General features: G+C 33.1%; 1 protein-coding gene across 1 annotated transcript in view; it reads right to left on the reverse strand.

Moving 5' to 3' along the window:
- The window catches only part of CAMTA1 (calmodulin binding transcription activator 1), a 1539661-nt gene that overhangs the window by 1154243 nt on the left and 358009 nt on the right, over positions 1 to 27409 (reverse strand). Inside the window, exon 3 of the mRNA XM_063436496.1 lies at positions 14037 to 14104. Within this exon, the coding sequence (XP_063292566.1) occupies positions 14037 to 14104 (68 nt within the window). The remainder of the gene's footprint in view (positions 1 to 14036; positions 14105 to 27409) is intronic.

Genomic DNA, 27409 nt, shown 5'->3' on the forward strand with positions numbered 1-27409 from the left:
TTTTTAACAGATAATTATAAGAATGTTTTGTATTTTTAAAAATATGGAATAAATTATTTAGGTGTCAAATGCTATCGTTTTTGCTCTGAAGTAGAGATGTTATTATTAACAAATACAATGCTATGCATTTTATTGATCTTGAAAGGATCATTTAACCCTTTCCAGGATTCAAAGTTGAAAACATGTTTTGACTGATTCACACATCTTCTAATAAGTGGTTTGCATTCACCACAATATGGATTAAGTTTCCTCCCAAAATAATATTTTGAGAGCTCAGTTTGGTATAAAACAATAGTCCAAACTGGAACTGATCTGACTTTGGACAACCGGTTCAACAAATTTGTTTTTACTGTTCCTCATGCATTCCTCTTTATTGGTTAGTTTTTCTCACTTGATGAAACAAATGTCAAGAAATTGCTCCTGTCAGTGAAATGTCACATCCCTTTTAGTTCATCTGATTTGTTTCTGAATCAGGTTTTTGGTTCTAAATATTCTACCAATCTGAACCGGCATACGGGCAGAATTTGGTTGTCACAAAAAATGTTTCTATTTTTGTGGAAAATGGTTCAGCTACACCAAATTTTCTCGCCGTGCACAAGTATCGAAAACAATATGTCAATGGTTTTCTACATTGAGGTTTATTTTTCTTAATAAAGTAGGGATGGTAAAGAATTAACAAGGAAATTTCAAATATTAAATCAGCTGGAAAACAGCAGAGTTGGCGATTTTTTTTCCTGGTTGGAGATTTTTCCTGGCTTGGTTTAAAAAGTATTGCAATATAAATACACAAAGTCAGTATTTAAGACGCAGAAGACAAAAATTGGAATCATAGTAAAAGCTTCTTAAATCATTTTAAGTGCACAATGCACTTAAAGTTTATTTGAATGAGTCTTATAAATTGGTCTAAATTTAGAATAACAAAAAAAGATTTATAGATGTGCCAGCCAGCTTTTAAATACAACAGATTTTTGTATTAAAGGTTTTGCCACCTGTGACTGGAATGGCAGCTTATGGAACAATGAAAGTGAATTAAAGCCAGTCAATTAACCCTTTAAAGACAGATGGCATTCCATGGAAAGAGGATAAGAACTGGATGTCTTGCAGTCATAACATGATTCGTTCAGCATTCTTACTGCTAATAAATGTCAGTCACTTATTTGAAATTTTTCACCTATGAAACAAAGGATTAATAAAGGAGTAAGAGTTGATAAACACGTTTTATCATTTTTTGTTCCTATATTAAAATTTGGTATGAATAAAAAAATATATATTGATTGGGGTTTTTGTCAGTGGTGGCTGCTGATAATAGGATAGTACATATTGGTAGTTAAACATTTATCTGTCCATTCATCCATCATCTGTCCATCCATCGTCCATCTATCCATCGTCCATCCATTCACCTTTATGTCTGTCTAACTTTCCATTTATGAGCACTAATTTCTAGAAAATCTTATTGGAAAATAATAAGACAATTGCTACCAATATGTGATTGTGAATGGTAAACTGAATAATATTATGAATAACTGAATTCAAATGCCCTTGAGTCTGAGGTTTCTGCGGTTTACATAGATTGAAGCTATCCTCGGTTTAATTTCCTACATCACTCAAATTAGGAAATGCTGACTACATAAATTAGTTGGTAAAACTTAATATTTCATCAATAGGCCCCTTCGTGTCACCATGCTATCATACATGCACTAGATATTTCATTCCTGGTTGTTTTCCCTTTAAATGGCAACCTTGTTATGTGAGCTGATTATAATGAAAGATGAGCAATTTATTCCACCTCTCACACATTGTAGCATTTTATTAATAAGAAAGTTTATAAATTCCATTGTGACAATTTGTCTTTTATTAATTTCTCCAATGCAAAATTAGCACATTTCCCAGCCACGAGCATAAATAAAAAAGGTTCCAGTTCACTGCTATATTTATGTCATTAATTTTTTAATATAAAAAGCCTTCTGATATGAACTCGGCATTTAAACGACTCCAATTAATTTCCATGTTAAAAGTCTAAACAAACTTCATAACTAATTGCAGAGTCCTTGACCAGTCATGAAGCTTTCATCCTTAAGGGAAATTTACATATCAAGAGAAAATTTGAAGGAGGTAGATGCTGTGATATTACGATAATTGTCTCTTTGTATTTTCCGTTTTAATTTTAACTCAAGTATGTCCTCACATTTAGGATGCTTTAAAGCACTGCTTTATTTGCAAATCTCTTTATAGGCAGGTCAGTGATGTATGCCTAGCACTTTAAAGGAACTATAGTCACCCAGACCACTACATCTCATTGAAGTGGTCTGGGTGCAATTTCCCTATCCCACTTTGTCCTGCAATTTAAATCAATGCTGTTTTTGAGAAACTGCAATACCTTGCAGTACTAAGACTGCCTCCGGTGGCTGTTAATCAGACAGCCAAAAGAGGCACTTCCTGGATGCTACCGTACTATGCTAACGGTCCCCTAAATGATGCTGGACATCCTCATACATGTCCAGCCCTGGTGAAATCCTAATAGGAAAGCATTGAAGCAATACTTTCCTATTGGTAAGAAGACGTCGGAGGAGGTAGAGTGCTGACCCAGCACTAAGGGACATTGGTGCTAAAATCGGTTGAGTGTCTAAAAGATTTTTAACCTTTTAGCTGCCTGAGGGAAAGGCACAAGGGAGGGGGAGGGGGTCCAAAGGGCACTACATTGTTAGGAATACAGATGTGTATTCCTAACACTATAGCAGCCCTTTAGCAGAATGAATAGATTTATGGAAAAGTAGAAGCTTACTTAAAATAGTGTCTTTGTAGCTTTTGCATCAGGACTTTTTTGAAAAAGGCCAGCTTCTTCTCAACCAAAGAATTCTTTAGAATGATGAATAACTTGTAGCATGTTTTATATTATAATATTAGAGTATACTAATATTGATATAATGCTAATGCTTGATATACCTATGGTTAAGAGCTGTTTTTGCAGTTTGTGCTTTCTCCCCGAGGCAGGTACCCGTATGTAATTTAGAATTTTGCTGACAAAAAATTTTTTTATGGGAGCCCCAGGACAAGTGTGGAGGTATGGTAGGTAGAAGATAACCAGTTTTTGAGTCTGTGCTTTCAAGTTGATGACAGACAATGTTACAGTGTTAAATGATCATATGCCCATCTTCTGTTACAATGCAATCACATCTATTTAATTATTCTTTACAATGAAACTCAACATTGGTATTAGTTACTGTCTTTATGACTGCTATGGATCTAGATATTTTATCAATGAAAATTATTTTTAAAAGAGAAAATGACTAATACCATTATGAGGAGAATTGAACTAGTATCAGAGTCATACTGGACAATATCAAAAAGGCTATTTAAAGAAGAAAGCTTCAAAAACCCAGGCAGTACATGAGTTACTTAAAACCGTTAAGTATAACATACTTAAAAACTATTTCTAATGGTATCAGTTTTGAAGCCTATGTCAAAATACGGGATACCAGGTGGGAAACAGCACTCCATCAAATATGAAACTATGCTTCTAACAAAGAAATGAAAAAAGACTACCATTAAGCATGAGAAAGAAAAATGGATTAAAGAAGAAGACATGTTGGCACTGGAAGTGAAACTTAAGTAATTTCAGTCTCTGGGGACCCTAACAAAGCTGGGTAAAGAATTAAAATATTCTACATCAAAAATTAGAAGACGAGCTATCATCTAGAAAGAACAATAAAATCCAGAGAGACAGGACTAACTATAGAAACAATGAAAGGTGTCTATGGTGCAGAAATATTTTTGGTATAAAGTATATATAGACCTATAAACCTGCTCTTAAAAAAAGAGATATTTCTTCTAGAAATAGTCAAACATAAAACAATGATTATAAATTATTTCAGGTCACCTAGGGTTTGTCGGTTCTACCTATCAATTCTATTTGACTTAGAACAATGCAAAGGTATATAAAAAGAAGAGCAAAAACAAACACTCTATATGAACATCAAAAAAGTGCTGGAAGAAATCACAGCAGGAGTGGAGAAATAGCACCCCCAGCTCTTTTCAGCTGGACTTCCTATGATGCTCTGCCAGATGAAAGACTGGCAAAGAACCATATGAGTTTTAGTCCTTAGACATCTTAAGGGCTACCAATTGACCACCCATGATCTAATTGGAAGCCATAGAACTAGGAGAAGGATGAGGAGGATAAAAAGCTGGTTAGAATTCTCAAAAGTTGGTTCAAAAGTTTGATTCTCCTTTCAGGTGGTTGCTGCTCAGTGCTTTGAAACTAAACTGTGTTAAACCTTGTTAAAGGGGATCTTTCACTTCTCTATAAATTACACAATTAAAAACAATGAATAAAACACCTGTAAAATCCCTTTAACTGTTAATGAAACACTCCAGACCCACAAACACTTAAGCTTTCTGAAGAGCTTTACGTTATGAAAAAATACATAATATAGCATGCATGTTTTCATTGGTGGTAGTACTAAACTGATTTTTATTCTTTTATTTAGGGAGTGGAATGTCTATTAAAACTTTATATTTTATGCAATTCTCCCTTTTCTTTTACATTTATATTAAATATTTGATAAATTCCATCCTAACTTAGTACAGTCCATGCACAGCCAGAGCAAACATTGCAAATGAAGAGAAATAGAAAAACACTGTTTTATACCTCCTCTATAAGCTGATAAGTGGCTGTTCCCATTACCCATATACCCACACACTGACATTTTGTAAGTATTTCCACAGGTAACCATGAAATATTGCAGAGTTGCACCAAAGCAGGAACAGTAACTGACATACACATCGCCCATAGTACCTGACCAACAACAATTTAAAAAAAAGTTATGTATGCAAAACAACTTACAAAAACAACAGCTACAGTTTCTCCAGTCATATGCAATTTATTCATTTGAAGTAAAATACTTTTAAATATAAAGACAATGTAATGGTCACTTAGGAACTATCGGTCTATATTGTTCCTTACATCTTTAAAGAGTTACACTTCCACATCCCACCATGTTAAAAGCTTACTTCGCTCTCTTATAAGTTCAAATGTGCTTCAAATGCCTTGATCTGAAGGTGCTGATCTTTATTTTATGTCACATCTGTTGAATAAATCTTTTTAAGTGAAGATACACTGAGAGAATCCTGACTGATCCTTTTTTGAAGTCTGAGAGTCCACATTTTTCCTTTAAGATTTGTCAAAGCCATCAAAACAAAATGGTTTTACATATCATTGACTTGCTTTTTGGTTAGTTGTAATGATTTTACTCTTTGTGCACATATTTATTCCCCTCGCCTCCCTAACTGCCTTTTCTCACTTAATATCTAAAATATTCCATTTAGTTACCTGTCTACAAAATAACAAATTAAATCATCTTTCTTATTTTGATGTAAGTCATAACTCACTGGAATCTTGAGTGGTCCTGGACCCTACAGATATTATACAGATCTATATACAAGCTTGAAAAAAGAACACAGAAATCATGAAATAAGTAAAAAATAAGTGACAAATAAAATAACTAGAAAATTAATAATAAACAAAATTGTGTTTATTGTGGGGGATTTTTTCATTTATTCACTGTGTGTTTGGATTTTTCATTATTTGCTATTTCCTACTTCTGTTAGGCTTTTCAGTCTTACTTTGAGAGGGGTGGGGTGATTAGCCTATTTTAAGGGGTGCCCTCAACGGCACAGCAGTGTACTGACAGTCTGTATCTATTTCTTATACCCTGTAGATTTCTACGCTGCTCTATTATTCCATCGGAAATTGTTACATTTGTTTACCGCTCTCTGTGTTTATTTTTAACTATTGACATTGACTCCATCGCTACAATATTGTTATTTTACATATTGTAACTTTCCAGTTTGACTGACTCATCCAGTCCACAGTTTTAGAGTGGATAGTCCCTGGATTTCTTTCTTTATTATTATTATTAATACATTTTTCTATTGAGATTATCTTATTTTTGTTTATCTAATTTTTTCGTTATTATTTTTTTCTTCATTTTTTACTATTACTGTAGGATTTATCCTATTATAGATTTCAATTAGATTTTCTTTCTTGAGTTAAAAGTTTTTAATATTTATATATCTATTAAAAGTTATGTTAGGGTTACTCTCTGTCCGTGAGGGATTATCCCTTACAGGGTTTCTGTGTTCTCTTTTTCAAGCCTACTCATCTTAGGGGTTACCCCCCTTACCAATTGATTAACCAGACACTGTCTCCCTAGAAGGTTTCTCTTGTTTTTTTTCTTAGATCTATATACAATAATTATCACTGGAGACATTTCATCATTACAAAAATACAATGGACATCTTCATCTTTAAGCTGATCAACAGGCTACATAAAAAACAAAGTGTTCAAAATCTATGTACATGTCCAACTTTTACCACTCAGCATCTTATGCTACTGAAGGTGTAATTATTAGTAAATTTGGTGGTGTTTCTTACCAGAGTGACTTACTAAACTGAGAATTCAAAATTAATTCATAGTGAATTTAAAAGTCAAATAAGCCAACCTGAAAGCAGAGCTGAATTGAGAATTTTTCCTGTTTAGATATTTTGACCTTGATCTCTGTATCATTATTGTATAATCATTGTTATTTACTAAAGTGTGAGATGTCAGGAATTGAAAGTTAATTTTTATTCCAGGCTACAACAGTAGAAATTAAAACATTATAGTTAATTCCCTTTATGTATTTAAATGTTTTTTGTTTTTTGTTTTGGATATGATAGAAACATTTAAATACATAAAGGGAATCAACACAGTAAAGGAGGAGACTATATTTAAAAGAAGAAAAACTATCACAACAAGAGGACATAGTCTTAAATTAGAGGGACAAAGGTTTAAAAATGACATCAGGAAGTATTACTTTACTGAGAGGGTAGTGGATGCATGGAATAGCCTTCCAGCTGAAGTGGTAGAGGTTAACACAGTAAAGGAGTTTAAGCATGCGTGGGATAGGCATAAGGCTATCCTAAATATAAGATAAGGCCAGGGACTAATGAAAGTATTTAGAAAATTGGGCAGACTAGATGGGCTGAATGGTTCTTATCTGCCGTCACATTCTATGTTTCTATGTTTCTAACTGGGTATATTTAAAATTTGCCTATGTTGGTGTAAATTTTATTGTAATTTTGAATTTATTATCTGGGTTATTTTCCAGTTTGGTTATTTTGACCCTAAAACAGCTTCATTATCCTAAATTATTGGCTCCTAATGGTTAAAGGGACACTACACAAACCCAAAGCAATTTAGCTTGTTGAAGTGAATTATGTGTGAAAAGTGTGTCCTTGTTTTTCATTTTACAAAAAGTTCAAAAAAATTGAATAGAAATGCAATATAAACATATGATACATATTAGTGTACTAGATAAAAAACAAAAATATACTTACATTAAATATATATATTTTCGGAAAACTATACTCCTTAGTGAAAGTTAGCCATTCATTTTACAGAATTAAGTATAAAAGTATAAATACTTAGTATGTACTGAAGATGCATTCTGATAATTTATAAATACTTGGTATTGTTGCTGTCTAGGCTATGTTAAGAAGAAAGCCACTACAGGAAGGTACACCACTGTCTCCTCTGAAACCGACTGATTTCTCTAGAGTCCGTACATCTGACCCAGGTCTCCCATGATATCTCAGAAACAAAACACTATACTACAGCATCAATTTATCACTCAGTTGGATATTCACAGTATTCCATAAATCTATCCAGACAAGTTATTAAAAGTAACATAAGATACATTGCATTAACAGTACTGTTTTCAAAGTAAACAATGTTTGGTATTTTAAAAACTGATCTGTCTGCCTAACAGATCAAGTTTTCCAAACTATTTGCAATAAACCATACACGTTTTGTGAATTGTATGTACTAAAAAGGATTTCATTTTCACTGGCATATTGGGAGAGATAGTTTCACCATAACTCATGTTAGTAAAAAAAATGGCTCAGAGTAAATACTAGGGTTTTGACTAAAGTTGAGCCCCTAACTCCAAAGGGACTTGTCATCTCAACTTGGCAGGTTCCTTGAAGCCTGGGACCCATGTAATTCCAAAGGAAAATTTATTCATAGCTGCGGAGAGCAACTGAACCCAGGAGGAACATCCCTCAAACTTGATTCTTACTAACTCAGCAGTTTTAGCCTAATTATGCAAGCTAGTAATCCATAACAAAAGGTGCTGCCAGATTTTTATTCCTTACCCATTACTCTCCTCACACCCTTTGCCAGTCCTTAATTCTTTTATCTATCAGGATCGAATTTAAAATTCTAGGAATCGCAACCCGAAGCTCATTCTAGAACACATTCTCAGATTCAGATCATCACAATCTGAGGTCTAAAGCTGAAGTTTTGTCATTTGGTATTTTCTTTTATTCTTCATGGCTATTCACTATATTGGACACCAATCCAATATTTAGAGTCAGTGTTGGTTACAGATAATTTGAATGATAACTTATCTCTCTGTTTCCTTTTTTTGTTTTGCTTGTATACATTACTTTGGAACTGAACCCATCCCACTTTTCAAAGACTTTAAATTATTTCAAAGAGTAGTATGAACTTATATTAATATTATATTTAACTCCTTAAGAACATGGCTTTAGAAGTAAAACTACAGCATGATGGGACATTTCCGCCATGTGTCCATAAGGGGTTAATATAATTAAATTCTATACTTTGTTTAAATAATTAATACTGTAATACTGATTTACTGCTAATGTCTATGTATTTATTGAAAAACTGAGATTTTAGGTATGTATGTATTTATGTATGTGTGTGTGTGTGTGACAAAATATGACAATTTTTGTATGTGAGTGTTTGATGTGCATGTTTGTGTGTGCCTGTGTGCTTATAAGTTTTGTGTCTATAGAATATTAGTTAGATATATACATATGGCTAATTGGGCATGTGCAAAAATGGTTAAAAAGAGAACCTATTGCAGAGTTACTGGCTACTCATGATCATACAAAACAATCTCAGTTGAACTTCATAATTACATATACCAAAGGAACAAACACCTCTGACTAAGACAGTTATGAGGCATATCTGAGTCAAATACTGCCTAACAAGTCTCTTATAGCTGACAAAGTCACAAAGGAATACAGTTTTTAAAGTTCAATATGTTGAGAAGCTTTCCAAAGGCACTTAAGGAATAGTCCTAAAAATGTGACAACTGTGTGAAAAAAATGTCAAAAATCTTGAAAATTGTACAGGTGCTGCACGCAATCTCATTTTCTCCTGAAATGTCAAATATAAAAGCATATTTTCTCACAGTGAATCTATATTTAAATCATTACACCTCTTGTTCTGTATATTTAAATTATTTCCATTTCCATTCTTGAAATCTTTATTAAAATGTTTGCAGTTGTATGTATATCAGTTATATTAGTCATTATGCTCTCTTGTAACATAACAAAAAAGGGATAAGTCCATGAAGAATTACCCAACTTGATGTCATTAAATCTATCAACCTTAGAAATATTTAATGCATTTGTAAAGCTAAACATAGCAGCAACAGCTATTAATCATATAGTAAACTATAACTCAATGTAAAAAAGCCTCATCGTGTTTTTTGTTTTTAGATACTCATCTATCTTTCATTCTTCCAAAGTCAGTAAAATTAGTATCATTAAGTTTGATAACAATGACGTCAGGGCCCTAAGATTAACAGAAAGAGCTAAATATATCTCACTTGGTAAAATACTTCCACATTAGAATTAACTCAAAAAGATCTCTTGCAGTACTATTGTAAAATACATACCATTCTAATTAATGTGATATTCGATTTATAGAAAGCTAAAAGCTGGATTTAAATTTTATATCAATTTAATTGCAAAACATTAATGATAATAGGGGAGGACAGGGCCGGACCACCATGCTGGATGGTCGCAAGAGAGATCAGCTCTTGCAATCTATTAATCTATAAGCTTATAACCTACGATTTTTTAGCTATTTGCCGACCAGCAGCTGTGGCCCTCAATGTGCAGGGAGTACTGGATCCCAGGCAATGCTTGCCCCTGGAGTTTTAGTCCCTTGGAGGAGAAATCTTCATTGTGCCAGATGAGGCTCCACTATCCTGCCTAACAGTTCCCTACAAGCAGTCAGAATTTAGGTGAAACCGGCCTGTCCTCCCCCCCCCCCCCCCCCAACGTTTCCAACCCTTATGGCCTTTGTCAAGCTTGACAAAGGCCCTAAGGGGTCTAAACGTTGTTCTTTGGTGCTTGGGTCCAATAAAAATTGCCTATTTGTTGGAATACCTTGGAGTGCCTGGATTATTTTCAACTTTCAAATCAACCCAATGTTTGTCAAGTTTTGTTTTTTTAAGATTCTCTACATTTTCTCAAATTAGATTAACCAACAGCCCTGTCTGATATTAAAAAATAATATTAATGAGGGACTTCAGCCCTTGAAATTCTTGCCAAACCCCAGGTGCATGGTATAGTCCCTGCATTCAGTAGACAAATGTAAAATCTCCGAGCTGTTAAAGGATTACTCCAATCATCACAACCACTACAGTTAAGCCCGCTGTAGTTTTTATGATGTCAGAATTACTGTAGCCCAACTTTCCAGTAATGGGACAAATCGTTTTGCATCAATTTGCCCTCTTACCTGGCTCCCCATTGGACACCAACTTTTCTCCAGTGGCCAGTGATAACCTCTGGCTTCTGCAAACCTGACACTGATCCCATTGGCCATTCATCAACTGAGAGCATCAGCTGATCACTTTCAGCTAATAAAATGCAATTATGTGAATAGGAAATGCACAGAATTAACATTAGACAGCCCAGGCTCTAGCTCCAGGCTGGCTATTGACAAAACTATGACACTGCCCGAGGTGGAGTTACCACTTCAGCAGCAAAAGGGTAAACTTCATATGTTTAGCATTTCAAAATGCTGCACATACAAATTTCGGGTACCATGACCATTTTAAATCACTGAAGTGACCATGGAATTTGGAGCAACCCTTTAAATAAGAATAATTCAATTATTTAACCAAAATATAGATAAAATGATAATAATAATAATATAACATAATATAACATTCATATTTTTTTTAATTTACCCCTGTACAGTATAAAAGCAAAGGAATCAGTTTACGTTTTAACTATTCAAAAGATAAAGAATAAAGCAGTGCCTAATACAAAATAAATCACTAATGTGGTCATGGTATTTGGAGCAAACCTTTAAATAAAAACTAATGAATTAATTAACCAAAACATAAATAAAATAATATTTTTTTAATATATCGTTGTAAAGTATAAAAGTAAGATAATTAGTTTAAGTTTTCACTATTCAAAAGATAAAGAATAAAAAAAGCAACACTTAATTCAAAAATGTCTATGCAGCAATGATTTTAGATAAAAATGGTTAGACATGCGTCTATCTTAGTAAGCATGAGCTTTTTAAATAGACAGAAAGATGTATAGACATGACGCACAACCTTGTTCTTATCTGCCATTGCTTGTTTCTGTGACAACTACACAGTATTGAACACACAAAACATAAGAATCTTATTATCAATCAAAACAGCTTTCAGATATACAGTACATTCATGCCATAACAACATCTCAACAAATGATGAGAAAAAACATATATCTTTTATCATTGTAGCACTCAGCCTTTTTTCAAATTGCAACCACGGAAAGTCATTGTCTCAAAAAATTCACAAAGTATGGGATAGTTTGCCGTGTGCTAAGCACACTATAGATAATATTACAACAACTTGATAAGATGGGTCCCTGAGACCAGTAAATGCTGAAGACAGCAGTTTGGTAGCATTAATAGACCCCTTTTAAAAATGGCAGGAAGTATACCAACATCATTGCTATGATGAATTCTTCCTGTGATACAATGCTAACATCTTTATGATCGACTGTGTTATATCAAAAGCTCTTATGAATAAAGCCTCAGCAACATTTTGACTATCTGTCAGGTAAAAAAAAAAAAAAATTCTGTTATTAGCTGTATGTAATTTATTTTGGTAATGATTTCTTATTAACTGAGCAATTTAGTCAAAAGTTTCTTCTTAAAGGGAAACAATCTCCATTTAACATTTTGGTTGTATAAATTTAACATACGTTTAATGTTTATTTATTGCAATGAAAACATTTACAATTTTGTAGGATATTTTTTGTCTGTACAGACAGAATTTGCCAATGCTAAGATCATTATTGATTATGAAACAAACACACTGTTACGTTTGCTTTTGTTCGTTTCACACAATCCACAGTTTTGAGAATTCTACGCCATGGCCCTTGCTGTAGTTGCGCAGTTGAACTCTTTATTTTTTACTACTTTGTTGTTTTTTTTTAGAAAAATTGCTTGTTTACTGAGCACTTTACAAACAGACTTTGGATAGATGTAATCAGGTTCAACAGCCTGGACATCTAACACCTTCAAATGATCCAAAAACACTGAATTGTGTTTTTTTTTTTTTGACAGTGTATACATACAAGTAAAAAGTTCACTTTATGGACTCAAATATTGGTGCAAATATATACAATGCTGTTTTTGTAAGGCATAAAAAATGACAGAAACTTTTTGTTACTGAACGAAACCGTGATAGAATTTAATTTACTTTTGTAAAGTGTTAATAAAAAAACAAAACTGTGAAATATAGTTAACGGTCAATTAAATGTATGCAGCTTAGGACAAAAGTTAATGAACTAACCAAAATTATGGCATTCATTTTTCAATTCAAATCGTCAGTTGAATCAGAACACTTTTTTTGCAATTGTTACACTTTATCTAATTATTGCAACGCAGTCTTACACTCAGTATTTTAACTGTCCAACTCAAGCACTAAATAAAGATATATAAGTGGTGACTATGTGATATATAAGTGGTGAGTCTTTAAACACCAAGCTGAAATAAATTATACGTTGAATAACAAAATATAGGTTATAATAGCCCAGCTGAGTCCTTATATGAGCTGGAAAGGTTTTTAAACTCGGATATTTTAACTGGGTAGGGTTATTAAATAATGTGCAAATTGACAGAAATTCAAAAGAAGAATATTTTATAGAAAAATACCCCTTGAAGAAAGTATAGTTGACTATCTCCACTTCAGCTACTTTGATCTAAAATTCTAAAATTCTAAATTTAATTTTAGTTTTAATTTCTGAAAATTCACACTTAAGTGAATATCCCTATAAGATTCACCATTCAGTTTTTAATTCATTGCTTATAATCCTAATGAATTACATTTTACATATTATCTAAACACCATTAAATATGGCAACCTACCAGGGATGCAATATTTAAGTGCAAATATTATATTCAACAATGCTTTGCATATTGTAAAACTGTTTTATCGGTAAATCTAGGTAGCATTCAAACCACATCTTAACAAAGGAAGAACAAAGCACATTTCGGGTTCTGTTCCGGTTGTTTAAAGTCAATCTCATGTTACTATATGCATCATGTGACACAGCAGAAGGGCAAAGAGACAGTAAGATATAATTAAACGGAAGCTGTCTCTTTTAGAGAGAAAGGTGCATAATAGCTAGCAAAAAAGTCAATATGTATTTCAGTTCTTGGAACAAAAAAAATACTTGGTTTAATTTAAATGTATGTCAAAATGCAGGATGTTTTAACACAGTCCGCCATATGATGCAAATATAGAAAATCTAAAAAAAAAATGCCTTGTATAGGTATGTTTGTTTAGTGTGTCTCTTTTAGCATTTCTAAGCTTTCCTAGAACTGTAGCACAGGTTATGTATATTTTATATTAACCTTTATTGCATGCTTCACCATCGTCAATGATTTAATTGCATTTACTAGGATGAGTGAAAAAGCTATTGTCACCAGATTGACACTTCTCATTAAAGAGACTGTAGAAATAAAAGTATAAAGTGACAACTAGTAAATATAAACATGTTTCAACACTCCATTATTTAAGATTAAAATTAGTTTATTAATATAATTCATTCGTAGGTAGTCGTTCACGTAACTGATTTTTAAGTCATTTCGATGAAACCTACGAAATAAAGATTTTAAAATAAAATAAGCCATAACTGCACAAGGTACGATTTATTTTAGTTTTTACCTTGTTTTAGGGGAAGTTGTTAACCATTCTTCATGTTTCTCAAATGTTATTAAATAAGCTGCGATTTCCTGAAATAAAGAAAAAAAAGAAAACATATAAAATGTTGCTGTAGATTTGTATACAAATTAACCTTGGGTACAAAACAGACATTTTAATAGTTGAAGGACCTTTCGAATAATCAGAATGGAAGGATACATTAGGGTTGGGAGGCAGGTCAAAGACTTTTGTCGTGGCTCATTGAGCTGGATTGTGCTGAGTTAGACCTTCTGCCTTTTATCTGGCAGATATTTCTTTGTGTTTGTCAGTGATATATTTTTTGACAATCTGGTGAACATTAATGTTTTTCTTACGTGTGCCACAGCATTCTAATGCATCATCAGTGATCCTGCAAAATGTGTCTGAGCATAACCTCTCAAAGTTTTCCTAAAATGATAAAAAATTTAAATGGTGTGAACAATTGATAAATTGCGATAAATAGATAGACAGACAGACAGACAGATAGATAGATAGACAGACAGACAGACAGACAGACAGATAGATAGATAGATAGATAGATTATAATAATGAAATGTATATTTCTGAATATATCACAAAATAAGGTTTTATTTATATATTTTCTTATTTAAATATAGTTTACTATTTTTCTATTTTATTCTAACATCATATATATGTGTAATTTATCTGCAGTTTCACTTCATTCTAATGATAATTGCAATGCAAATGTTAAGATTTTGTTTTGTTGAAAAAATAAAAATTCCATCTAGTATTTTTTTTTCTTATTTAATATAACTTGTTTAATTCTGTTTATATTTTAATGAAGCCTTACGTATTATAGTCTGATGGAAATTAGGCCTTAAGTGGTGTAGTGTAATTTTCAGCTTCCTATAGATGCCAATTTGCATAAAATGGTATGCCTTTAACTGCTATATTCTAAGAATTAAATTATCCGCTTAGTTAGATTTGCAATTCTTATCTCCAAGTCACTTATCAATAATTCGTGCTGGATTTTTGGTCTTTTTTTCTGAAAATAAATCACTCATAAACTCAATATAGAAAAATTTCGCCTCAGATGTATTATCTTTTCTATGTATTAGGTAAGACAAATTTGTTTATATCATAACATGTTGAAGGATAATTGGTTATCCTGAGGTTCAAGTGTTCCTCCAAGCATCATAAACACTATAGCTCACTGCAGTGGTTATTATGCCTGCAATAGCCTGGCCCCTTTTAATTAATGGGGCGAACAGATTTGGAATGGTACATACAAGTGTATCGCACAAACAAAAAAAATTGTAAATTGGGAACTAAAACAATGCAATGCATTTGCATTTTACTGTAGAACTATGTAAAACATAAAGAAACAAAGCTCAATTTAAAGGGTAACTGTCACTTCTGTGAGAATTACACCATTGAATAAACCACTAAAAATCATCTATAACTCATGGTAACCTTTTTTTTCATTAGATGTTTTGTTTTATTTTATTTTTTTGTTAAAAATGTAGTCATAGATATCATAACCCAGCCTGTGGAAAGCACAGAACGGGCACCAATGCAAATGAAAAAAATAAAAAAGAAACATTGTTTAATTTCTCATGTTTCCTGAACCCTCTATGATAACTTCCAGGGCACAAAGAACAGAACTCATAACAATGATTGGCAGGGCGGTAAGATGGAGGTACCCATTGGCAGGATAAAGATATATGAATATATATATTGAATTTTATTTTTCACATCTCACAAATACATATGAAATAATTCTTCTTCTTCTAATTATTATAATTGGTTTTATTATTTTAAACCTTCAGAAGTTTAACATTCAAGTTAAAAAGTGCATATTTTTTTATTAAATCATATTATTTTTAAAAATATATATATAAATTTGAACCCCTTCACAGCCGATGCCTTTTTGCACAAAAAAATAGCATATCACGGATTTGAAATTTGAAATGAACATCAAGCATCCTAGATCTCAAATTTTGATATGAATAAGTACAAAACATCTTAATTTTGGGTAAACACAGATGTCAACCTGCAGGCATTAACAGCCTCTGATGCATCTGGTTTTTAGAATAAGATTTAAGAAGGTTTCACAGTAATACACACTCGGTGATATTTCTAAAAGTATCGCTAATTGGAATGTTGAGCATAGCTTAAAACCAAAGTAATCACTATAGAAACCAGTGTACTCAGCAGGAACATTCCATTGGTTTCCATAGCGATTGCTCTGCATTTATGCAAACTTTCATAAATTCCCATCTTTGTTCATTGTTGGATTACATATATATTTTTTTTTTATCTCATAGGACTATGATTCCTTAAGCCCAACTCTCACATTCCTGTTCTTACGTAAATACTCTAAAATTATTCGGCAGATGTTTCCTAATGTGACCAGTGTAAAAACACATTTGAATATTTAGTTCAGTTTAGCAAATCTCAAAACATGTGTGAGATTCATTGTCAAACAAAAACAGATTGACATCTCAGCTTCTAAAAAAGCTCCTGGGCAACCTAAAATCTGTCCTTAATATAAGCTTTTTCCAAATTCAATACATTTTTCAGCACTAACAAGGCACAGTATGCCTTCTAAGCATAGCTGCTATATTATTAATTTATGATATTGAGTTACTGTATCCCTCTCCCACCTAATACTACTGAAGCATTTATCAAGGATAGGGGGGCATCCTGTTAAGCATGAAACACACTCAGATCTGCTGTACCTTCGAGCTAGTGGTACCCATGTCTTCTTTATCATGTTACATATCATACAGCGCTATGGAATATGTTGGTGCTTTATAAATAATAATAATAATTCTCTGCTCAAGTATGTATAAATAGTCATATACCACAGTCACAGACATTGACAACTGTGGTGGATTCCAACCGGTCTCAGCACAGGCTAGCATTCAATATAAATCTAAAAATGAGAACAGAGGCATTTTTGGGAACTTAAAAACTGAATTATAGTTGACAATTAGAATGTGAAATTACCTTTAATGGCACATTGATTATTCATTTATTTTTATTTTGCATTTATTATAAAGTGTCCTTATCAAGGATGTTTTCAAATCAAAGATTAGGGATTCTACAAGGCTAGCAATAAAAATGATAAAGAATCAAATGGAATCAGGGTAGGTGACGGCAATATAGCCACATACTGTTTAATTAAATAAATACACTCCGTGCTTTGCTTCTCGGTGGTGAGTGAGTGGTAATTTTAGTTGGAATTCTAACGTCAACACTGCAAAATGTAGTGAGTGCCATCCACAAATTGCATTAGTATGATCTAGTATAGAAATCTAAAATTAGGAAAAAAGCACCCGCAGCAAATTTGCACAAGCAGAAATATGATATATCAAAGAGGGTATAGCTTGATACCCTTGTCTCAAATCAAGGGTGCAATAATTTAGGGCCCTGTTCTAGTACTAATGCAGCTCCTCTTGGGCTCTTTTAAAAACCACTGCTAAAGGCTACTGAATGAAATCAATTGTAATCATTTTTAATTTAGCTACTAAAATAAATATTGCCCTATTAAAAATGCTGGATCTCTTTAGCATTAGCAAATCCAAAATCTTTCTCCAACATAAATAAGCCTGGAAACAGCTGCATCGTGGTTAATGAACAAATAAATGTAATTTCTGCCAACAAGAAATGAACAATTTGTTAACTTTTTTTTTTTGTCTTTTTTTCCATGTTGTTTGTTTCATTCGGAAAATACCCGGATACTCGTTGCCATTTCACTGAACACGTAGCAAAGTCATCAAGGTTTGAGAGAAAAAAAATGTGTTGACACCTGAAGGTAGATAAAATATTTATAAACACAACAACATCTTTGCAGATGGAATTACTAATTTATTAATAATTTCCATAAAAAGCCAGTGGGTGACATCTACGTAAGTCATGTCTTATGCTCTTAGGCAAGATTCACCCCATTAGCTTTCGATCTGGATTGGGTGCGTGTGATTTGCTAACAGTAAATTGGCAGCGTTTATAATTTAAATTAAGATGGGTCTGCTATGTGTTTTTCATAAACTCTTAGCTTAGGAAACGCTGTGATGAATGGTAAAAGTAGGAGACTTTGTAGAGAGGAACTGATGAACCAATATTACAGATTGCAACAAGCTGTAAATCGTACAAAGACACAATATAATTTGCAGTTATTACTGTGCAGTTACATTAACATACTTATGAGTTGCTGGCCACGTTAAAATGAAGCTGTGATTTCAGTTCATTGATTATCTGGCTAATAGTCAGTTCTAGATGAAATTTGGCAGGTCTGTGATCATTATAAACCCGAATTGGTTCCTAAACTCCAATAAAGTTTGTTTTAATGGCTCTTTGGGCAACACAAAATAAGAGAATCACTCCTTCTGACAAAGCTATTCACTTTTTTTTGTCAAATTACTTAAACAACTGCTAATAGGATTTTCAAACAAATAACAGAATTGTATGGGATATTTAGTTTGAGTGGTTCTTAAAGAGAACATTTTCCTTTAAAAAAACCTGCTCCTATGAATCTGGAACATATATTTTTTCGCTATAACTTATCTGGCATTGGGGAAGAAGATGGTCAAAATCCCGTCTTCCTTTTTTCCCAAAATCTACACTCACACCTTACCCTGAGTTTTTACCTTTTTTTTTTTATCTTATTCCCTCATCCTTTAATCCACTTTCTCCCTGCTCAGGTCTCTAACTCCTTGTAAATATCCTTACCATTTACCGTAAATTGCAACTTTATGCAATTTATCCACTTTACCCACTAGTCCTATTGCCCAGTTTTCAGTTTCTGAAATATATGCCATCATGTTTTCTTTTTAACCTTTTGTGGTAGAAAAAAAAAGTTTATGTTGTTTATGGTTCTTTCGCTTTATTCTAACAATAAAATTGATTTAAAAAAAAACCTGTAAATTAAAAAATGCATGTGGACAGCGGGCGTCTGTCTTGTTTCTTTTCTTGTCATGAGCTCTTTTTGCAAAGCATTCAGTGGTTTGTGGACTATAAGGGTTTTTATTGTGACATGGCACAAGAAGGGTGGGGAGCGATATATCCGTGTCTAATCATCCTATAGAACCGTGCTTCCGTTCTTTCACTGCATGGTATGAGTATACTATTTAAACGTGTGTACAGATGGATGTGTGTTTGTATAGTATATGGAAGTTAGGGGTGTGCTTTGGATGCTGAAGATTTATCCAGATTTTATTAAACCAGTCGAATACAGTTTGCCAAAAAATGAGGGGCTGCACATATAAAATAAACTGTAGTGGTAGCCACTCTTGGACTATCCTTTTAAAAGTAAAACCTTATTAATCGGTTTAATTGATAAAATATATAAGAAAATTAAATTACAGGTGTTCTAACGTGATTATTTTGTAAAACAATGCAAACTAGTTGTCAAATCACCTCAAAACACAGTTTAGCAAATAAATCCCTAAAGGTGACCTCTATTCTGATTAAAAAGTATTAAAGAAAATGCTGCAATAAGTCTATTATTTTGCTTTGGCCAAAGTACTATATAAATAAACTATTCATAATAGACAAATTCACAACTATAATGATTGCAGAGATGCCAAATTTCTAAATCTTTTTTTTTTTTTTTTGCTGTTGTTACCTATTAGGATATACATTTAAAAAACTTGTTGTGGGAAAATAGTTTTAGAAGTGAAATAAGTTTTAAAAAAATTGAGCATTTGACGTGTTTTTCCCTCAGCTGAGTCAGACACTCAGAAGGCTTGGTAGTCGTGTTAAGTTTTAATTGGTTACAAATCCCCTCATATATAACCTCATTAAGCCTTGGATTAAATCCCTTTAATTAAAGATGATTTTGGAATGGCATTTGTTAATAAGGAAAAGTAATAGAAAACTTGTTTTTCCTACAACATGTTATATGTAGAAAAGTGTTCTTTTTATATGTGAAAAAAATATCATAATGATAGCAGAAAAAAAATGTCATATAAACTAAATAGTTATTAAAAAGAAAGATTCAAGTTTAAAGATGATCTTCATTTATATATTGTAGTATACTTAATAAAACATTTTTATGACTATCAATCATCTACATAATGTGGAAATCTCATCTTAAGAGCTCCAATAATGTTTATTCTAATTAAATTATACCAAATTAGTTGTAAATTGCATTACAAGAAAGAGCATGATATGATAAAATAATAGTGATTGGCAGTTAATTTGATTAATGTCAGCCAGCTTCTAATGTTGTAGTAAGTATCTTTACAACAGAGCGGTGTGTGTGTGTGTGTGTGTGTAATAAACAATTGTATGCCTACTTTAAACAGCATGAACATGGCATTTATAAATTGTCCCCTTTCTACCTCTACCAATGCAGCCTTTACAGTTACATTCCCTTTCCTTTCATCATAAAACTCTTATCTCATTTATATGATTACTCCAGACAGTTAGATTGTCACACAGGAGATAATGGATGCTTTCCTCAGCTTGGCAATTATAACTAGCATTAACTGCCTGCAAACTGTTTGCCTTAGGCTTCAAGAATCCAATTCCAAGCCACAGACATCACAATATTATTACCAACTGAAATTCCAATATGTTCATAGAGTATTTCTGTGTGCCTCTGTCCTTTTTGTTACTCATTTGAACAAATCGCAAGAACAAGCAGCCAAGTTTGCAAGAAAATGTCACTTCCCTAAATCTTATATTTTACTGCATCCCTTCTATTTTCAGTAAGCAGGCCAGCAATTAAATGGTTAAGAAATGACCACAACTACTATTTAACTACCACACCCTGCAATTTACACTAAGCACCTCCTATTTAAATGTGAACTACAAGGCACAGGATTTATAAAGATTGTTTTCCCAAGCGTTTGATCAATGCTGCTCTCATTCAAGAAACAAAGGAAATGCTGGAAGTGGTTTTAACAGATTGAAAAAAAAGAGCAAATATTTATGAATTAGAAATCTATCTTACATTCTTTCTGTCTATTTGTCTCAAAGTTCACCTGTTTTATCTAAGTATAAAGCTTGGAGGATGTTCAGTCCTCCAACAATAAGTCGGGGAGGTGGGGCAACGTCCAAGATCTCTCTCTAGTCATGAACCCAGACATTAATATATATTTTAAGGCTTTTCAACACCACCGGAGATTGCTTCACGTTGAGCAGATCTCAGTTGTGGCACCGAAAGGGTTTATTTCAACAACAATGTGTGTGCCCACTCAAGTAATGCTACATAAGCATACTAGAATTAAATGTCTAGTGGTCCTTATGTTTCGCCCCACTAAGAATTGACCTGACTTTTTTACACCCAGGAAACTTTAATACCTTCAAGCGCATGACTGTGTTGGGATTTATTTAGTTTCCAATGGAGCATTTTTTTTCTGATATACTGGCAAAGATATTACTTTGATATAACATGTTATGGTAAATCTGCTGTAAAGTAAGAAAAAGTTGATGTTGACCTGCACATACTGGACATGCTTGAAAACAAGAGAAAACTCAATGTATCCATCCTGGTAAAATATTTTATAACTCAATAAAAATAAATTAATATATCCACTAAAATAAAGAGACCCTTAGCCTTTCATAAAAAGTACTGGTAAAAAAAATAATAATTGTATATTTCAATTAATTGTGTTATTTTTAACTATGAGATTAAGTTCTTTGCCTTCTCACAGAGAAAATGAAAGCTCTTTAAATCCAGATACAATTAGAAAATGGAAAAAAAATAATAATAATAAATAAATAACAGGTCCTCTCAGAGTTGATGTATAATGAGCTGGTGGTGTAATTTTGGGTTATAGGCGTCCATTCAATATAGCTTTTCAAATTATTATTTTTTTCCCAATGATTTAAAATTGTGAAACTTTTTTTAATATTTTGATATTTTTGATAATGTAATATTTTTTTAAAAAAAATATTTCAAACGTTTATCCAAAAATATTAAATTATTTTAAAAAAACGTATCCAAAAAATATTAATATTAGGCCATAATTGGAAGCATGTTGTGCCAGGGTAATTGGGCATCCCCTTGGCATATGGGTATTTTAATGGACCAAGGAACTAGGATAACATATAACTAAAAGTTATGAAGATTTTTCACCCTAATTAACTACGGATTGTAACTGCATAATATGTTTCAAGTCTCTGTTTGAGGTGTATGCATTTATTTAGATGAATTAATACAAAATTTGGAGTAGAGGTTTCTGCTTTAAGATTAATGCTTAATTAAATTCACATGTAAATATTTCTATATTTTAACAAATCACAAGATGGTTAAAATTACATGTTGAGGGAAATAACCTCCTCTCACACCCTCCACTTCCTTCAATATCGAAACACCCCAAAGCTCAGAAAGTGCTTTGAAAGACCTCAAGAGAGGAAAATTGATTCCACAGGTGCCACTGAACAAGGCATGAACATTTTAAATGATGCTCTGTAAAGATAAAAAAATAATTCTTGACTTGAGATCTTGCTGTCATGGTCCCTGTGGCAATCTCTTGTGCATTGGGAAAAGTTTGTGATTTCTACTTAGTGCCCACCCCACGGATCAAGTTAATAATGACACAAGAAAATAAAACAGCCACACATAAAACCATTTTGCAGTTGAATTACCCTTTAACCCCTTAAGGACCAAACTTCTGGAATAAAAGGGAGTCATGACATGTCACACATTTCATGTGTCCTTAAGGGGTTAAAAGCTAAAGAGAAATGATGCCACTTATTCAAATGTCTATACACACAACAAATAAATAATGAAAACATCTAGATATAGATTAGAATACAAAAGTTAATATTGCTGCATACACAGTGTACAGCATTCCATTCAAATGAGTGGAAGCAACAGCGACCATGTAAGAAGCAGAGATGAATTGAAATGTCACATACTTCAACCAGGCTTTGGGTATCCTTTTAGAGTTAGGATAGCATTTTCCTTTTATGGTTAAGAGTAGGGTAATGTGCTGGGCTAGGGTTGGAATATGAAAAATGGACTTGAGACTCAGGTTATGTATTAGGTTTAGGGTTAGGATAAGTGTAAGATTTATGGGCTAGGGAATGAGTTAAAGAAGTGTAGGGTAAAGGAACATTATAGTGTCAGGAATACAAATGTGTATTCCTGACACTATAGCTGTAAAAAACATAGTTTAATTTCCCAGCCCCTGGTTATAAGATTAATCACACATGATCTCGCCATGGGTGGCCCACCCTTCTTTGCTTCCCTGGCTGAGATCATCAAAATTGATGATCTCAGCCTATCCAGTAATTTCCAATGGGAAAGCATTGTGAGGCTATTGCGCATTTGCAGCAAAATGCCATGCTGCGCCAATCAGCATCTGCTCACAGAGATGTATTGAAATAATATTGGGAGGGTTCAGCATCTCCATGCAAATTGTGCACATTGTGCAGCACTGCCCCAGTAAGCACCTCCAGTCGCTGTCTGAGTGACTGCTGCCAGAGATGTTCCTAGGCAGCAATGTAAACATTGCCTTATCTCTGAAAATGCAATGTATACATTAAAAGGCCTGCAAGAGCATACTATACACATCAGAACAAATACATTAAGCTTTAGTTGTTCTGGTGACTATAGTGACTATAGTGTCCCTTGAATGAGGACTTAGGTTTACAGGGTACCTGCTTTAAGATACTGTGAATTATCTGTCATTATTCTCACTCGGGTAAAATAAAAATTGCAGAAAATTTTTCAACTGTTTTGAATTTTTCTTTACCATATGAACAAATTCACGAAGAATAATATAGATTGAATTTGAAAATAACACTTACAATTACAAGACATTCTTCACTAGGAATAAAATATTAAGAACTGATTTGTACAGCTATAAATAGGTAGCCTTTGTGCCATTGTTAATTATGGGATTGTAAGATCTCTGCATTTTTATTTGATTGCCTATAATTTTATGAGTAATTCCTGTATAAATTAGTTTATTTTCCATGGGACCAATAAAGTTACAAGGATTGTAATTGTCATGTTCGTACCATGTTCCTGCTGCTTCATTGTACCTTCCAAATATTTTGTTTGTTCTTGCAGTCATCAAAATGACAAATTACACTATTTTACTCTACACGGTTTCTGTACATAAAATTGATTTTTGCAAGCCATATTTACCTCAAAGCTATCCTTTAAATTTGTCTTTAGTTTATGTAATCCGAATCTGAATATCACAATGGAAGCATAAAAAAGGTTATTTTTGAGGAATTCGGTTTAACCATTTCCACACCTAGAAGAATCTCTGTTTTGTTTTGTTTTTAAGAAAAATCACAAAACAATGTGCCACATGTTTCTGTGGCATTTTAAGGATTACATTTCCAAATATCAGTAATAGTTATAAAAGCATTTTAAGAAAAAAAAAAATACATTTTTGTAAAAATAAAATTAAATTCCAGACCTAAAGTATTCCACAATGGTTTTACTTTTTTCCATCTGCTTCTAGGAGCTACATAATTTGTAATAAAATAAAATTATCCATTGGCAATAAGAACCAGAAGAATTGTAGTCCCCATTTAAAGTCTCTTGAAGGTTCGCGAAAGGTAAATGTGAGATCATTTAGAAAATATTCCAAACAACTTATATGCCCCTTAAGAGTCTTGCTGTCTGGTGCTATGTGTTTTTAAATGTTCTGTTCTGCAGAGATATCTGTAGCAGAGCAACAGAAATGGCAAATAAATAGCTTAGATAAATATTAAATACATAATGTTCCAAAATAATATGACATATTTCAAAGAGAAAATAATATGGTAGCACTTGTTTTGCAATAATACATAGCAAGTGATGTAGATTTAGTAAAGGTCAGAATACATATTACCAGAAAAACTAAAACACTGGAAATGTTTCTAAAATTCTTAAAAATAAAAAAGTTAGGGATGTGGCGAGTTGCCAAAAAATAAAAAATAAAGACAAAATAGCTAATAAGGAAAAAGTTTTTTTTTTTTTTTTTAAGAAACAACCAATCTGGTTGGTATGGCCAAATGTTTGCAAGTAGACAATGCGCTCATCATACTGTTAATTAGATTTGGAGATTATTTTTTCGGACCACACTGGAATTCGGCCTAATTACTGAACTTTAAGCCGAAAGATTGACGAATTATGGCCTAACCTTACTGCGCAATGCTGAATATTGACCAATATTCTGAATTATGCTCATGGTGCCAAAAAAAAGATTGCTGAGAAAAAAAAGATGATTGGTGACTAGGGAAAATTAATTAAATGTTGATATATAACAACAGAATGAACAATAAACAAACCTATATTTATATATTATATATTTAATAAATATATAAAGTATAGATATATACATTTAGATTTTATCACTGCCCTATTTTTCCTTCTATTGGTGACTTTGTTTCACTTAGTCTGTGAACCAAATGGTGAGAAAAGACTTCTATCAGTGTACTGCAAAATATATACATCAAACATATATTATGTATATATTTTGCAGCACACCGATTGGCCCATTTTTTGCACCTTGATGGTTTGTTCTCCTGATTCACTTCTTGATCCAGCATTCGGTGAAGCCAAACTGACATTCAGATGAAATTCGAGTGTCCTGATAAATGTTTCTATCTGTAGCAGAACTGGGCTTTAATGCAAACCTAAGTTAAGTTGAAGCTAATGGAACATCCTAATGTTGTGTGAGCAAGGTTAAATCCCTGCTCACACCAGGGAGACCCAGGTGTAAATTGAAAATCTGGAGCTCCCCTCCGTCAGGTCTGGGCCATATTTATTAGCCCCAGACTCACCGATGAGCATACAGTCCCTGTGGCTAAGCATTAATTGAACTTATTCAATGTGTCATTATTCAATGGACCATTATCAACATAAAATATAACTTTAAAGGGACACTCCAGGCACCCAGAACACTTCTGCTCATTGGAGTGGTCTGGGTGCCAACTCCCACTACCCTTAACCCTGCAAGTGTAATTATTGCAGTTTTTTTTAAACTGCAATAATTACCTTGCAGGGTTAAGTCCTCCCCTAGTGGCTGTCTATTAGATAACATCCATCTATTAGACAGCCACTAGAGGGAACTTCCTGCTTCATAGCACAGGTTTTCTGTGCTAGAGCATCGCTGGACGTCCTCACGCTGTGTGAGGACCTCCAGCGTCGCTCTATTCCCCATAGGGAAGCATTGAAATTCATTTTCAATGCTTTCCTATGGGGTGTGCTAATGCGCATGCACGGCATTGCCGCGCATACGCATTAGGTCTTCTCGGCCGGCTGGCAAGATCAGTCTCGCCCACCGGCCGACATAAGCAGAGGGATGAGTGGCGGGGGAGGAGGAAGCAGCGACGTGGGACCTGTCGCTGCCTCTGGTAAGTCACTGAAGGGGTTTTCACCCCTTCAGCAACCGGGGATTGGGGGGTGGGAGGGAGAGGGACCCTCCAGTGTGAGGAAAACGGATCGTTTTCCTGGCACTGGAGTTTCCCTTTAAGATATTTATTCGTCAAGTTTGGTATTGCCAGATTACAAGGATGAGAGTTATATATAGTTTAAAATTATTATTTAACTTTCACACTATAGAACCACAATGCAAACATGTGATTTCAGAAGCATGCCATTGGCCTTCATTTTAAAGAAAGCCAAAGATTTATTTTTGTAATATGACTGTCTATAAGTAACCATGGAGGACAGCTTTGCAAAATCTATAGATGAGTGAACCTCTCAATCACCAGGAGATATGCAAAGTTTACTTGTTCCTAATAAAAAGTATGATAAAATTGTATTTATTTTAATAAGGCAAAAGGTTGGAAAACTGCAACCAATTTGCTTTTCGGAACAAACCAGGCAACATCTTTCCCATTCTTTCAATAATAACTTGAAACAAATGAAAATCTTTTTGACATTCAAAAAAATTTTCAAACATTAGGTCAAACTCATAAATGAAATGTTATATTCCTGTTATGACCTATTTTGAGAACTCTTGGTAAGGATGACATTTTTATTCTAAACATTTCTGAAATTGAAACCCACACCTGATTAAACATATGATAAAGGTCAGAACTATCTAATAATAGTCTGTGTATGTAAAATAATAGCTAAAACAGGATTGCATTAAGTGCAAAAAAAAAATGTAATTTTACGGTGCTACAATGTATTATTTGTTTCATGTTTCAAAATAAAAATGAATATATGCAGTTAGAATATTTTTAGGAAATAAATATATATTTATAGCTCACATTTTTTCAGATTTAATATAATCGTTTTTTAATGGTCACCTAAAGATTAGGATATTAATCTAAATCCTTCTCTAAATAAAACATTGTCTACCACTTGTCTTCTTCTTGCCTAACCTTCTTGTGTTCCTCTACTTTTTTCATACCCCATACTGTCTTTATTTATCACTCTGCTGTCACGCTCTCCTCTTTCAATTACAATTATTTATTTAACACCAACA

The sequence above is a fragment of the Pelobates fuscus genome, chromosome 11 (genome assembly GCF_036172605.1).
Source record: "Pelobates fuscus isolate aPelFus1 chromosome 11, aPelFus1.pri, whole genome shotgun sequence".
NCBI lineage: Eukaryota > Metazoa > Chordata > Amphibia > Anura > Pelobatidae > Pelobates > Pelobates fuscus.